The following is a 16,760-nucleotide window of genomic DNA, read 5'->3' as shown; positions in this document are numbered from 1 at the left end:
CAAACAAAGTAGGAGACGTGCAGTAAAGGTCTGACTCTGCTCTGGTACGTTTCCAATATCCTCCAACTCTTTTAACACGTACATTTGGTTCCCACATGTCAAATTAATGTGCACACGGTGTACTCTGCAATATAAGGGAGGTGGAAGACGCTTTTTTCTTCTTTTTTTTTTTTAAAGGGGAAATTCCAATTTTTGTTATTAGTCTGTTTTATCTGAAGGCAGCTGGTTTTGTGTGAAGCTCTTGAAGACGTTTCTCTTCCCATCCGAAAGGCTTCTTCGGGTCAAACTGACTGTCGGGGAGTTTAACCTCTTATGGCGTCATTAAGAGCCGTGAAACGTCTTCAAGGAACTCAAGCGAGTCCAGTCGCCTTCAAATTACGCTTAGATAAAAAAAAACATTTTAAACGTTTGTTTTTCAGTCTGATTGAAAGAAAAAAAACAGACATTTTCCGCCTGTAACAAACATTTTGATAATTAGAAATCTGCATCTGGTGATACTTTCCGTCTAACCTGGACGCCAACATATTCATCCACACAAAATCTGAATTCACGATATCTTTAAGCTTCAGGGAAATCTGGTTCCTGAAATTGCTGACTGCTGACAGCGTTGGGCTCTTTAGGAGGAGTGTCAAGATGTTCACTCTTACTGGCTTGACTGTGAATCTGCTTCCTGCACTGTCTTTATTTATGTTTGTTTACAGGACTTTTGGGAGTGATTGTTTGATAAATGATCGTACTGACACACTAAATGACTTCTGTGTTTCGAGTAGAGTACATTTGACTGATTAAGGATCAAAGCATTTAGTCAGTATAGTGGAACATTAAATCATGTTGATTTACATCTTCAGAGCCAAATTAAAGAAGTAAATGAACTACTGTTAGTAGCGTTTAGATCCTCTGAGTGCTGTGTGTGGAAATGTTCTTCAGCAGAGAAAATGTGAACGCATCAAGGTACGGTAGTTTTCTTTTAAACATGGACTTAAACACGAATGTTTATGTTTCATGTGCAACGGAAGTTACATGTGAAAAACTTGACAAACTACCGTCCACCGCGACTATAAAGAGTCGTTTTCTAGTACGACACGAATTACTGAGAGTACAGAAGACATGAACGTTGATTTAAAGTGCTTTTTTTTTTTTCAAATTTGAAAACTTTAAAGCTACACGAATCAATTTTTTTTATTTTGAATCAACAAAGGAGCTAATTACTTAGCCAACGAGATCCCCTCAGATCGACAGTTTATTTAGTTGTTGTTTTTAGCATCTTTCAGCGCTTTGTTTTGGTTTCCCCTCTCGGCGTTGCCGTTTTTGTTCTTTTAATTAAACCCCCTGAACTCGACCTGCCCGCCACCAAATGACAGAAATCAGAAGTGGTACGGCAGCAGGTGGCGAATTCATTGACTAAATCACTGGAGTTTCTCCTCCGATGGAGGTGGAGACCAAAACGGAGCTAAAAGGAGACATGACGTCGGACTCATCAGATGGACACAAACGCAGCTCCATGTCACTGCTGATGTTACTTCTTATGAGGAAACTATTTGCTAATAAGTTTGCCTTCTCATCTATATAAGGTGATGGGACTCAGAGACACAAAACGACTACGAATGGCGCTGACTTTCTGGTCATTTACTATCTTTTATCTTTTGTTATCTCCTCTCTTTGTGGTTGTTTTGTGTCTCTTTGCAATCATTGTTTGTGTGTTTGCATTGCTCTCCGGTCTTTTTACATGTCTAAGTCTAACTGGTCTCTTGAAGGTCCTTTTCCATCTGTTTGTGTTCATGTTGTCACTTCATCGGTTCATCTCCTTGCAGTTCTTTTTAATCTCTAACTGGTTCTCTTTGTGTTCAGTTTATGTTTAACTTTGCAGCTCTTCATAGCTATTTTGCATGTTTTTACTCGTAGTTTTGCATTTCCGTTCTTTTGATTGACTTTCAAACCGAGGCCCCGGTGCTCGTTCATTTATCTGTTCCTGCTCGCCAGTTGCCAAAAAAAAAATCAACCAACAAACCATCAGAAAGGATCATGTGTTTTTAAGGATTTAATCCAGTGGTTTCTCAAAAGGCTTTATTTATTCCAGCTGTAAGTCGTGTCCGATTCCTTTGCGCATTTTGTTATTTGTCGACCAAAATACGTAAAAAAAAAAAAAACAATAATAATTTCGTTTGCAAACTGAAAGCACTTTGTCGACTTCTTTTTTTTTTTGTCGTAAAACTATTTTGCATTTTGGAAACAGGTTGGTTTGTTAGAGAAGCTTTATTGTGTGAATGCTGAGTCATCATTCAGACTGTAGAGATCCTACTTCTCTTTCTCAAGAGAATCTTATTGAGATGAAGATCGTCACAACAAGACGCGAGAACAAAAAGAGGAAAATTAATTGAGTCAAAACAACCGCTCCCCAAAACGGTCGCAGATATACAAACTATTATGTTTCGAAGTGTCTGATAGGAGACTCTGTGCGAGGAACGCCGGTGCTCGTGATGGAACTGGATTAGTGTTGCAGGAAATCTGAGAGGTTGTTCGCTGCAGAGCCAAACTCGGCGTGTGCTGCTCTCACCGTCGGTCCACTGGCCCCCAACTCGAAGCTGAACCTTCCCCCAACGCGTTGTTTCACTGGATGCAGTGAATTTAGCTCTGCGGCGAGCGCCACTCTGGACAATTCGAAGCAGACCTCGGAGCAGCTAGCGCGAAGAAAACGGGCGTTGACTCGGGTGGTGCGAATTTTAAAGGGAAATTCCACCATAAATCCTGTAACTGCAGCTCCGCATGAACATTGGCGTCCGCTGAGTTCTTCCTTCAGCATCTGTCTCTGACGTTTTAAATTCCAGGTGGTTTGGCTTTAGTCCAAGTGGTACCTGATCAACCCGACGCACCTGCTCACACAGTAGATCCAGAACGAAAGGGTGTGTGTTGCCGAGGTATTCGGCATGTGCGTCTGCGCGAGGACAACGTGTCCCGTCAGCTCTGAGTGAGGGAGGGAGAGTTTTTGTGCAGAAAGACAGATGAACCCCGTAGACAGGGCGTCGGTACCGCAAGCCGCGCTGTCAAATACTCCACATGTGACTTCGTCAATATCTGTTTATCTGCAAAGTGTTTGGAAAGAAGAGACAGAAGTATTGTTTCTTTTTATTGTTTTCCTTCCCTGACCTCCATGTTTATAGTCTCAACTGTGAAAGTTAAAAAAAAAAAACAGGACTTAATATTATGAATCCAAATGGCCACAAAAGCCCATCTGAAGTCGTGGATAGACGAGCAGCACACGTTTTTAGTTTTTATTGTTTGCAGTGCTGCTGATAAAATAACAGCGGAGCATTGCGTTGGGTTGGAAATATTTCACCTTTGATGTGTCATTCTTCTGTTTACCTATGTTTAGTCACCTGCACTATAATCGCATACTTTTTGATTGAAGTTCTGAATGCGTTTCTTTGACTTATTCTCGGAGCGGGGATCGTCTCACCGTCAGAGAACAATGTGTGCTCTCTGATTGATCTCAGTTAGGTAAGGTTTTATTTGTACAGGTAATGTCCGGGAGCCTTGACTCATAAATTCCCCAAAGTCAAGGCGGTTGTAAATTAGTGACGTTTTCAGGAAAGTTGAACACACTAAAAAGGGAAACAAAGGAAAGTGTTAGTGTTATTAAGAACAAGATATTGTTTGGATTAGAGACATTAGGCAAGTAAAAATAGTTGAGAAAAATGACACCAGTAAGTTTCCCAGAAATACTAACAGAGCTGTGTAAGAAAATCTAATGTGAATTAGAAATTGTTCAACACTAAATACATAAAACTTAAAAACCATCAAATGAGCGTTCCCCCTGCTGCAGACGTTCATTAGAGTCACCGGCTTCAGAAATCAAGATTAGAGCCCACGTCAACGCTTCACAGAGTTCAAACATGTTTCAACATCAGCTGCTGGCCGGAGACTGTGTGAATCCGACCTTCATGATCTAAGACCAAGAAGAAGAAGAAGAGAACTGTTGGGACCAAGAAAACTTAACAACTGGACATTTACACCAGTGGAAATCTGGCTGTTTGATGAAGACACAGAGTGATGAAGCTGCATCAGATCACCTGACCTCCACAATCACCGACCCAAACCCAGCTGAGACGGTTCGGGATGAGCTGGACCCCAAAGTGAAGGAGGAGAGATCAGCATGAGGGAACTCGGGTGCAGGTGATGACGTCATGAAGGTGGTTGAGAGAACGAGGAGTCAACAGCCGGATCCGAGACGAGATTTCACAAGACAAACTTGTCTGATTACATTGAGTGCTGCGCCCCCTGGTGTGCAGAAACAGCAGTACAGTTAACCTGCAGGCCATGCAAGACAACTGGAGCTCGTCATGCAGGCAGAGGATTGTGAACAGATATAAAAAGTTTGGAAGACACCAAAACGAATACATTTGTTCACTCAAAAAAATGAAGTAAAGGATTTTTTTTTTTTTTTAATGCAGACATTTAAGAAGTCGGACAACAAATCACAAAATGACCACAGAGAGACAATAACTTCAAACAATTACAAAATGACCACAAATGAAGACAAAATGACCACGAAGACACCAAATAACTGCAAGTAGACACAAAATGTTTATTAAAGAAAAGATAAAACGATTGTATAAAACAACTACAAATGCAAAATGACCACAAACAAAAAACGCACAGACCCGATAACTGCAACAACAAAAGACAAAATAGCCATTATGAGATGGAGAACAACCACTATGGGACTCAAAACAAAACAAGAAAGGCAATAATAAACAACCAGAGAGATAAGCTGGATTAAAACTAGGTGAACAAACGACCACAAACAGTCACAAAACTACCACATAGAAATTGAAAACAGCTGCATTGTGCTTGTAGTTGTTTGAATAGGTGGGAGGGAGGGGGGGGGGACCTTTAACAAGTCTCTGCCCAGGGGCTCGTTGTCTTAGGATCCGTCCGTGCATCCCTCGAGGCAGTGACATGTCACCACAGTGTTGTTTCTAACATTCATGAAGGTGAACGTTTCCGCTGCAGGTGGATAATGCGACGTTTCTGCTTCACCGCCCTTTGATGGACCTTTCCCGCAGATCCGCTCCGTCTCGCTCGTTTGCTGATATGGCAACACGAGTGGTCAAGTGGTTCATAAACAAACAGAACATAACCGGAAAGCGCAATGTCTTTACTTTCAAAATAAAAGCATGTAAACGCGCTCTTAGTGCGAGTTTTTTTTTTTTTTTTACTTCAACAAATGAGCTCAGTGAATGTGCAGCTGAGAGTTTTCTCAACTAATTAAACTAAGTTCGAACCCAAAATTAAATTTCAGTGTAAAACTTTTTGCGTTTCTGTTTTGACTTTTTTTGCATTTGAATATCTGCATGGGCCATATTGGAGCTTTAAAGTTCCTCGATGATGAATTAATATGACCTGGCCCGAGAGTTTATGCGTATTTATTATTTGACACAAAGATAATGACTATTGTAAAAAAAAAATACAACTTTACAACAAAGTAGCTCAAAATAATTTAAGGCCTTAAACTGGATTTTGAGACAGAGTCCTCCTTTTCGACCAAGGGCCAGAAGATGAAGGATTGAGGACCCGTCATAACTGATAATCTAAGTTAGGTAACAAATCTAACAAATCTGCAATCAACCAAGTTACGCCTCAAATACACGTCTGTCTTCCTGTACGATACTCTGTAAAAACGTGTTGCACTAATAAAGCACAATGTCCGCTATGATGGGCCCGCCATCCTCCACCATAAGGCCTTGCTGTTGTAGTGGGGCTCCATGTTAAAAATATACCTTTGTTGTTTTGATTATGTTGTTGTTGTTTTTTTTAAAGTTTATATTATGTTGATTTGTTACATAAAATCGAAAAAAAAATTTGATCAAGCAATTAATCAACAAATATCAAAATTGTTGTCACTTTTCTGTCATAATTGGTTTATCAGTTATTCAATCTCAAGACTCCTGGTTGTTGTTTGTGTGTGTGTGTGTGTGTGTGTATGAAATTGTCATATATATAGTGGGAGTCAAAAGGGGGCCAAGAAGACATTTCTGCCCTTGGGCCCCTCAGTGGGTTCATCCAGCCATAGGAAAAAAAAAAAAAAAAAAAAAAAAAAAAAAAAAAAAATCGGGTCCAGCTCGGGTCAAGCTTTAAAAACCCTGACTCCTACATTCCCCCCCCCAAAAAATCTGTACTTTGAAACTTCAAATGAATCATGGTTTTATTTTGGAAAACTTGAACCGGAAGTGCTGCGTTTCCGGTCGCTACCTTGACAACGCTGTGATAACGAGGTGCAGCTGCGGTAGTTGAGGAGAGACACAGGAGACCGGGCCGAGCAGCGGACAGCACAAATGGCCCCGCTGTCTACGGACTAAAGAATGGACTCCGTGGCATCGCAGCCATGGCCAGATCCACCAACAGGAGCGCCGAGGACGGGGGGTCGCGGGTGACCGCCCCCGCGGACCGCGCCGAGGCGCGGGACCTGGCCGAGCCCCGGGAACTGTCTCTGGAGGAGGTGCTGAAGTCCTACGAGCAGCCCGTCAACGAGGAGCAGGCATGGGCCGTGTGCTACCAGTGCTGCAGCAAGCTCGGGGTGCCCCGCCCGCCGACCGGGAGAGTCAGCCGGGTGAAGGACCTGTCCTCCATCCTCCTGCACAAGGACGGAACCGTGACGTTACAGCCGGAACCGAGACAAGACGGTAGGACAGCTGTTGCCCCCCCCCCCCCCCCCCCCCCCTGTCCTGCTGGCTCTGACTCAAAACAAGTGCGAAGAAGTGAATTTTAACAACGTACCCTGCTGTGCAAAGCAAGTTGGTGTTTACAGTCAAGACTCACTGTTGTTGTTTTTTAAGTATTAAAACAGACTTTTAAGTAATGCCCACGAATTAGCACAGTTTTGATAAAAATTACCAGTTATTTTTTTTTTATTTTTTAATTTTTTTTTGTCTTCAGCATTAGCGAGCAGCGCAAATCAATGTTAATGTAAAAAAAAAAAAAAGTGTACTCAGCTCTGTACTACATGCTGATTGTGTGGCTGAATGAGCGCGGGATACGAGACCGTCTATCGTTGCTTCGTTAAATATCCTAAATTGCGTTTTATCTCGCTGAAACGTTGAGCTAAAATCAAAGCCACGTTAAATTATGCGAATTTCACACGGAGTTTGGCACACAGGAACATCCTGTTCGTCGGCCACAAATGGACGCATCGGCGCCGTCCCGTCCCGTACCACAGAAATTCTTGTCTAATCGACCTTCAGATAGATTACTTGATCATTTCAAGCGACCCTTGCTGTATTTTTGTTTTCTATCATGTAATAGCTTTTCTTTATGTTGTCGCGCTCGCACAAGGATGACTTGTATTATGCCGGTAGATGATTAATAATTCATAGAGCACTGCTTCACCCGAGCGTCCCCTTGTGCAAAGACTGTTTTGGAGACTTCAAATCATGGATGGAGGCCCGGAGGATTTCAGCGGTCTTCTAGTTGTTCCCCTCTTCTGAATTCAGCCTGTACCTGCGTAATAAGGGCAGCCCCCCCCTAGAAAACTACTGCATGTGAAGTATTTATGTCCTCACTGCAGAAAACCTTGTCCAGCAGTCTGCATGGAGACAACTTGATTTTAACAAAGGCTGCATATATCTTGGCCTGTGGGGAACTTGCATTCATTATCCCCAACTTTTTTTTTTTTCCACCTTTCACTTTTACGGTCTTATATCCTGCATGATTTGCAGAAACTTATGTTTTATTCAGTTTGTAGCCTTTTGCTGGGAATATACTGAAAGTCACCAGAGCAACGATCCGAAGTCTTGTTTCATACATTTGCCCTGAAGCAACAGTAAGAATATCAAAAATTGTCTTCGTGCCGAGAGGCCAGTCGAGGCCTCGTAAATATTAAAAACATGACTCAGAGATGTCGAGAAAATCAAGGATCTCAGGAGTAACGGATGATATTTCCAGCTCTTGTTGACTAAGTAACAAGTCGTCACGACAGGATACAGCGTCCGCGTAGCACCTGTTCAGGAATATAGTTGGAGAAGTTGGCATAGGAGCTGAAGACGTTATATATCACGAATAATGAGAATTCGATTTATATTCAAAATGTGTACACCGGGTGCTGAAGAATGTTTGATACCGGGCCGATACTTTGACTTTGAGACTGGTCGAAAATTCTGATACCGAATCGTATAAAATCCATTTTAAGGAAAAGAAAGTTACATCGCACATCATGCAGTTTAGTGGGGGAGAGTGTGACCCGAGTTTATTTTCTGTAGCTACAATCATCAGATGTCCCCTAAACGCCTCGCGTGCCAGTTGATGCTTGACGCTACAATTTACATCATGAAACATTATTAGTTTGTCGTCAAGTTATTTTTAAAATCATGTTCAAACTTTAGATTTACTTGCAGGGACACAAACTCCAAAAGGGTTTAGTCAAACTTAATATTCTCGCGTACTTTCTAAATAAATAATAAGAGTAAAGAGAAGGGAACTTGTTCATGTTATTTTTGCTTTGTTGTCCATTTAGAAACCCACCTGCAGATTGGAGCGACAATATTGATAAGTTATTGATCATTCTAGAAGCCGAGTCATTTTAATGCAAAAATGTAAACAAATCTGTGCAACTTGCTTCTGAAAAGTTAATATTTACTCGTTTCCTGTTTTTCTACGATAATAAACAAAAGATTTGTGGATTTCTGACTGCAAAAGGGATTTTCAAAGACAATTTAAAAGCGAACGCTGAGTTTTCATATCTGAGGTCATGAGGCAGGAAGCTCCACGCAATTTAAAACGCTCGTTATTTTGCTGGCGACGCACTGGATCTCCCTCGTACACCGCTGGGGCCCCTGGAAGATCCCGGTGAGCTACATTTAACACTTTGCTAAGCTCATTAATTTTCTCGGGCGTCACTGAGGAGGTGTTTAGATCTCATTAACGCAGGCGTTTATCCTCGTAGCCTGTGTTGGTTTACGCTCTGCTGATCCACGAGTAAACGCAGACCATATCAAAGCAGCGGTGGAAATCCCTGAACCAGCGGCATGTCAGTCTTTTGCAATGTCTACATTATTAACGCCGGCGACAGACGGGGCCGTTTTCTTTTCTTTATGTGGCCGAGTTCGTGCCAGAACAGCACATTTGAATCGGTCGCGGACAGCCCGGCTGCAAGGGAACGAGACAACGTATCCTCGGTCCAAACTGCATTATTAACACAGACTGTTTTATTGATCTATTTTTATACTACTTTAATAGTTATCTATGCAAATTTTTCTATTTGCACCATTGGGAATCATTTTATCTTCAGGCAAAATTGTTTATAAAACAAAGGCTGATTTGATTTCCTAGTTACTTTTAGGTGCAACATTCTCACTGGATGGATTTTACTCTGAGGCAACAGTGTTTATAGTGTTTGAAGCCCCACATGTAACTCTTGACAGAGTCAGCAGGAGGTGGTCGGGGTGGATGAAGGGCGTACAAAGCACTTGACTCTTAACACCAGAGATCAGAGACATCTAGACTCGTATGTGGTTCAGGCAACAAAAGCTCTTCGGTTACAGTTTGGGGAAGGTGTTGGTTTTGGTTAAGTATAAACAAACATGTTGTCTAAGGTCACTGTGGACTGTTTCTGTGTTAAAACACTGCACGAGCTTCCCCGTTACCTCAACCAAATACCGTGAGAGCCTAAACATAACCACAAGGTTAAAGGATGCTGCAGTCTCTACAGGTGGATTTTCTACTGCCAGATCATAACAGGAAATCACTCTTTCACACCGTTGTGACGTGATTTTTTTTTTTTTTTTTTTTTGTGTTACCCAAACTGCCCGTTTAATTTCCTCAGTGTTGTTTAAGTCAGGATTTTGACGAGGCTGCTCCAAAGCCTAAAAACTTTGTATCTTTTGCACTGTTTTCCGTAAGGTTGTTAAAGACGGAGGTGCTATTTGATGGACGTCTGTCCCCCAAGAAAATGTAAAATTTTTCAATAAGTTAATTAGGTGTTAACATATGTGTAAAAAAAAAAAAAAAAATAAATAAATGTTTTTAAATAAAATAAAAAGCTGTAGCAGATGATAAACAAACAACAACCATAAAGCCTAAAGAAGGGAAAAATCTCTCCACAATGACTCGGCTTAGGTAGAACCTAAAATGTTTTGGATGCTGCAGCTCGGCCTTATAATGGTATAAAAGCCTGTTTTAGTCAATCAGGAGGTGAATAACCCAGCTTTGGTTACGCTTGCAATCACAGACTGACGTCCTGACGCTCTTCCTCAGGGTTTCATGTCCTAAGAGCTGAATTCCCACAACTCGCACTATCAAACCAGATAATTCATTTGATCTTTGAGCCCCAAAACATCTAATAGAAAATGTGCCTGTGGTTGACAGTTGATTTATATCAATCCCAATGAGCTACTGAGCTTTAAAGTGCTCTGAGCTGACAGTCTTGAGTGTTAATGGGTTTACACGCGTCTCCATCATGGGGATATAAACACACTGCATATTGTGACATTAGCATTCACAGCAGGCAGCCTTGGCAGTCTCATGACTTACTATTTCCTGTAAATCTAAAGCTCATCGGGTTGTACAACAATCTGCAGAGGAGGAGGAGGAGGAGGTTACTGCGAAATCCAGACTGAAGCTGCAACCGAGCAGCGTTTTAACGTGAACACACACCTGAGACACTCGGTGAGAAATGCAGCAGAGAGAAACACCCTGATGTGCTGCAGATTCTCCCTTTTTCTTTGCCAAATTAAATTCGGCCGTCTGGCACGAGCAGGAGGAGGCAAAATGAAAACCTTGCAGTGCAGAGAAAGCTCCGCTCTTTTTGTGCTTTCCTGTCTCCGTCTTCGGTCTCCTCGGCGATGAAACGTGACAGAAGGCCCCCCCGGTTGGTAAACATCGGAGGATGTGCCCTGACGTCACGGACATCAGCTGTTGCGCCGACTCTCCCTCCAGAAAGAGCACCGACTCTGATCCCGAAGCGGCCGTAATATGAACTGATTCATGGCTCTGCAGTGGGCTCATAAAACGCCGAAAATGCGATGAATCCCACCAGCAGAGAAGAGCTCGTGAGCCAGCTGCCATCTGGCACACCGTTACCACGGAGATGTTGATTGTAGTTCGGCAGTTTTGGTGGCAAATCTTTGTTTGGCAAATTATATTGGTGCTGGCAGATATTTTAGGTGCAGCTTGTGAAGCCTTTATTGAGAAGCACACAGAGCTGAAATTATGTTTACTTATTGAAGAAAACTTTTTCTCTTCTAGACAATTTTAAAATTGGTTTTCAATTCGGCGAATGTGAAGTTGAAGGCTTGAAAACCAAAACGGTGACTTCAAAGACGGCGTGGGTGATTCTCCGTGGGTTTGTCACGGAGAGACACTTCGTTTGATTTGATTTTGATATCGACAATATTCGTTTCAGAAGGATAAAACTGAATTTTCTCTCATTTCGGCACCAAACCTGAACCCCGCCCGCTTCACCAGTAAAGTCATGAACAAGATTCAGGACTTAATGGAGTTAACGGAGTTAATGGAGTTAACAATGGGCGTGGACGAGAGACAGCGTAGGGAATTGTTATATCACATTTCTCGACAATAAAAGAGGGAGTGTCCAGGACACATAGTGGCTATGTTTCATGGAAAATCTTTTCAGAAGGCAAATGTCGCACAAAGGGTTGCAGCTAATTGATTATCTGATTATTTTCACGAGTATTTGAGTCGTCATTTGGTCAATAACACGTCAGAAAATGGTGAAGAACAGCCATCACGACATCACGTAGACCAGAACCATCCCAAACCCCCCCAAAAAAAACATTAAACGCGAGACCAAGAAAAGCAACGAAATCTCATATTTCAGAGCCTCGACTCTCTGAATGTTTGTCATTAATATTTGATATTTAAAAATGACTTCTGTGATTCCAGAGGAGCAATCTGATGAAACAATCCGCGAAGCAGATTGCAAATATTTTCCAGACGCAGTTTTCAACAATCGGTGCAAGTGTACGGACGTGAAGAAATGTATTGACCTTTGAACCCAAACCGAATAACAATCAGCACTATTGTGTCATTTTCCACGCAGTGTGCAGCTTTGCCCTCATGTCCAGTTTGGATGGATAAATAGTACTTCAATCCTTATTAACACATTTATGATAAGCCGTCTGATGGAAATCCTTCGTTAAAAACGGATTGTTTTGCGATTGTGCTCAGTTTGCCCGCGTTGGTCTGAGCCGCTGAAAAGCTCTCGTTTTCACACAAACTAGTTTCTGTCCGACGGCTGCAGAAAGACACAACGGGCTAAAGGTGGCGGCTGACAGTGATTCACCGAGTAGCCGGCGGGAAGTCGAAGTCCAGATTCGTATCGCTCCTGTCGGATATAAAAAATAAAAAAAAAACTGGCACCACCCAAATCTCAACTGAAGACAGAAGAGAGACCAAAATCAGTTTTAGCTCGCTGAGCGTTCGTTGTTGAAACACGTCACTTCACGAAACATCCAACTGAAATGACCTTCAATTACAGTAACATATATCGTGTTATTTTAACGTTTTAGTGCTTTAAATACACTCATTATATTTTGAAAAGTATAAATGCTGAGTGAGTGCTGCACCCCTCTGGATCTGACGTGGTGTTTATAGGAGAATGTGGGTTGTAGGTGAAGTAAGCTCAGACTCCACCACCACAGTTGGCTATAAAACTGCAACGAAAAGACGTCATCGTTTTCAGGCGTCCCATAAACATTGCAATCAAAAAAAAAAAAAGGCTTTTCAACAAAGTCTTCAGGTGTTTAGACAGATTGTATTTTTCTCTTCTGTGCTGCTATCAGCTGGAAGATTTAACCCTGGAAAAGCCTCTGCTCTATGAAATACATCTGACTTCAGTAAATCCCCGCGTCTCGACGGCTCTCCGAGCTTCACGTGAATCAGGGATTTGATAAAGACGCGAGGAGTTCTTCGCTGATTTATCGCTGGCTCTGAAGTCTGTTCTGTACGACGGAGTATCGGCTGGAAAAAAAAAATAGGAGGACGATTTTTTTTTTTTCTTTTTCTTTGGTGTTGCACTTTGACAGTAAAGTAGAAATGTTGCGAATAGAGTCGAGTTTTCAGGATTAAAGTCGAGCTTCTGAGAATAAACCGTTAGATATACTTCTACACAACGCCTTGCGTAGGTGAGCCGGTGAAATCGTACTTCAGGAATTTAGTTTTAGTAACGAGGAATTTGTTTCTCTTTCAGCACATAAACATGGTGTGATAATACGTTTCAGGGTTTTGAAGAGGTTGAGCTGAAAACTGCGTGCATTACAGCGTATTTCTTACCGTGGTTGCGTCGATGGTTTCCGTTAATACGTCGTGTGGATACAGAAAGAACCGTCGTCATGACATCCGTCGTCATGACATCCGTCGTCATGACATCCATCGTCCGTTCGGGAGGATGTCTGGAAACACCGAAAACCAGCACGACACGTCGTCTCTGTATTTCATGGAAGTGTAACCACCTTACATCAAAACCATCAAAACGTTTAATAGTCTTTCTCCTTTTATTTTATTTTTTTCCTTACTGCGTCGTAGTTTTGATTGATTTTCTTCTGGAAGTTGAAAATTGGTTCTCGGGGTTAAAATATCATATTTGTAGCTGCCAGTTTGTCTGAAGGTCAAGTTTTCTATTTTTTTAATGTTTTTATACAGTGCTGCCTCTCTGGACTCGTATGTACAGATCGTACCTCACTTCTATATAAATCAATACATAATAAAAAATTACAAAGTAAAATACAGTGTGGTTTATGTAACTTGTTTTATTTTTTTAGTATGCATCAGAAATTGGATAACGGTTTTGTCTTTTGACTACATGTCAGTCAGGTTTGTTTCTAAAAGGAAGTTTTAGGTAACAGCTGTAAATGAAAATGTTCCCTTCCTGCTTTCTTCTTCTTCTTCCTCTTCTTCTTCTTCCTCTGCTTCCTCTTTCTTCTTCTTCCTCTTCTTCTCCTTCTTCTTCTTCTTCTCCTTCTCCTATTTCTTCTTCCTCTTCTTTTTCCTCTTCCTCTTCTTCTTCCTCTGCCTCTTCCTCTTTCTGTTTCTTTATTTCATTTATAATCAGCCCTGCTCTTCCTAACCCAATTTTCCTTCTCTGTCACTTTGTGGTTGCTCAGACCTTATTTCCATGGCAACAGATGGCAAAGACCATCTTAGGAGAGAGTGTGTGTGTGACTTAAAGCTAATGATAGGGAACGCTGTGGGGTGTGTTATACACGCTTATCGTTATCAGTCAGACGGACGACTCGGTGACGGGATCAAAGTCTCGCCTGCTGTTGGATCGTCAACAGTTTCTGGTCGTGTTGGTGACGTTGTTAAACGGATGTCGGTCGGTCCAGACGGGAAACTCTGCTTCTGTTTAACAGATTATCGTGAAAGCTGCTTCAAACATTTGTCTTTAATAAGCTTGAACTGTAATAATTTGAGTGTTTTCATCAACTGCCGTCATCAGGTCAAAGTTTTGATCTGACAATTTATTTCTTTTCTGAACTTTACCTGCAGAACATAAGGCGTTTCAGTTATGTGGCATTAAATGATTCACTTTATTTACTAAATTTGACTGTCAAATTAATTTCTTGATGTGTTTTTAATCACAAAAATCTGTCATGTTAAAGATTTACAAGTGCTCAATTTATTATAACAGGACAGACTGACTGTTTTAAAGTTACATATTTAATTGTAAATTGATGGCAGAAAATTGCATCAATTAAAAATGTGGAATCCATGTAAAGTATTTTATATAAACTTAAATTTTTTTACAGTATATCTAAGTATTTTTATTTAGTTCACTGCAGCAGCTAAGGATTAAAAAAAAATAAAAAAAATTTGGGAAAAAGTAAACGACTCATTTTCATGGTGAAAACTAACTTGTTTATGCTTTCCATCTAGAAAACATCCTCAACGTCCGACTGGGTTATTGCGTTTTCTGTGATCTAAGCTGCAGGGGTTGTTAATGCGGCTTTCTCTCCTCTTTTGTGTTTACTGGTGTGTAACCGTGGGAACCAAGTGGAGGTATCTGTGGTTGCGCTGTGTGAACCCGGGCGGAGAATTACGGGAACCTGTCTGACTGGTTCGCAGGGCTTCATGTTATCACGAAGGCGTCATAATGGAGAGCCTCTTTTGTTGCAGATGGAAGCAGTGTCTGTGCTCACAAGGGGAACAGAGTAATGCTCTGTCTTAGCTCCACATCCTGCTCTCAGCACTTTGTTGGTGACAGCGGAGGATGCTGTTGCAGGTCGACCCCCTCCCACCCCCCCCACCCCTCCAACACACCCAGACCTACACTGCAAAAATTGCCCTACTAGAAACAACACAGAGTATTCTGCTAACCAGTGAAATCGACTAATTTCAAGCAACAACAACAAAAAAAACATGCCCGTGGAGTAAACAAAAAATATGGAGGTTCTCTTGAAACAAGCATAAAAATGTAAAAAAAAAAAAAGAGCACCCAGGAGTTATTCAAATCTTGAAATAAGATTGTAATTGAATAATAAAAGCATTACATTATAATCAAGGCAAGGTGCTCCATCTGAAAAATGCAGCTCAGTTTAGGAATTGACATCTGCTGGTACCTCAAAATCATGAAATAATCAGTTTCATATAAGCTGCTTCCTGTTAAAACACTAGAGACAACATAAATGATTCTGTTAACCAGTAAAATTCATCAGTTCAAACCAGTTTAATAATCAAAAATGACTAAAACTATCTTAAAAATCCAGATTTAAGCCTTTTTGACGGGGAATTGACAGGAATTCAAGATAAAGATGCTTGAAACTAGACTTTGATATGTTGAAACACAAATTTTTCTTAAAATCTTCAAACAAGCTAGTAATTTCTTATAAAATGTCATTATATACAGCACAGTGCTCCGACTGAAAATCTAGAATACTTGCATTTTACTTTGGCTCAAAATCTTCAAACGATAAATAAATAAAAACTGGAAATTATTATGATCTTCTGCTTCAATGAATTTTTTTTTTCTTCATAGATAAATATTCTTGTCAAGAGTGAAATGCAAATCGCTGACTGGACTTATTTGAAAGTAACTGGTCTCCTGGGAAATCTACTGTTTGAGCTAAGAAATAGGTCGAACTCCTCACAAAAGTAAATCAGGACCTGTTACTTAAAACAAATCTAATAACTGAGTGCATTCGCTGCTCGACGAGGTTTTCCATGAGAAACAAATATATTATGACTCTCTTAAATCTCCTTTTTTGTAGTGTATTTTATAAATTTTTTCTGCTGAACTGTCCATTCTCTCCCCTCCCTGATTCTCCCTCCCTCTTTGTCTCCGTCTCCCGCCTCTCCTGTTTCTCCGCAGTGAGAGCTGCTGATCGAGGAGTTTCAGACCTCTCGGGTATCATTACTGACATCTGAGTTGCTTTTACTCTCTCACACAGGCACGCTAACCTGACTGCGACACAATAACACAAGTTAGGACTGTGGGACACACATTTAATTTAATGAATCGGAAGACTAAAAACATGCTGACTTGGGGTTTTACTATTGTTATAAAGGTCACAGCTTGACTGTTAGTGGGCAATTATGGGATGATTAATCTGTTCAGGTACGAAGCAGTCATGAGTTTGGTTTAAAGCTTATTGTTGCATCAATTTTAATATCTATTTACATCTCAAACCTCCTTTCTGCAGCGCCCCCTTGTGTGTGGATGCCGGCGTCAACAGCGAAGCAAGTTGCTCATTAACAAAAATGTAGAACACATAAGCTACAAATAAGTGACATTAAAGTATTTATGAGTGTTGCTG

The 16,760-nt window shown here is 41.1% G+C and overlaps 1 protein-coding gene across 1 annotated transcript in view; it reads left to right on the top strand.

Annotated features, from left to right (window-relative positions):
• The first annotated feature begins 6,261 nt into the window (after nt 1–6,261).
• spire2 (spire-type actin nucleation factor 2) overlaps nt 6,262–16,760 on the top strand; it is a 33,622-nt gene continuing 23,123 nt past the window's right edge. Inside the window, exon 1 of the mRNA XM_069162838.1 lies at nt 6,262–6,680. Coding sequence (XP_069018939.1) covers nt 6,383–6,680 — 298 coding nt within the window. The 5' untranslated portion in view covers nt 6,262–6,382. The remainder of the gene's footprint in view (nt 6,681–16,760) is intronic.

This window comes from Embiotoca jacksoni, unplaced genomic scaffold (assembly GCF_022577435.1).
Source record: "Embiotoca jacksoni isolate LCO1_2020_lvr unplaced genomic scaffold, fEmbJac1.0.p SCAF_3, whole genome shotgun sequence".
In the NCBI taxonomy this organism is placed as follows: domain Eukaryota; kingdom Metazoa; phylum Chordata; class Actinopteri; family Embiotocidae; genus Embiotoca; species Embiotoca jacksoni.
The sequence above is the reverse complement of the archived record's forward strand: the minus strand, read 5'-3'. Positions and strand labels throughout refer to the sequence as shown.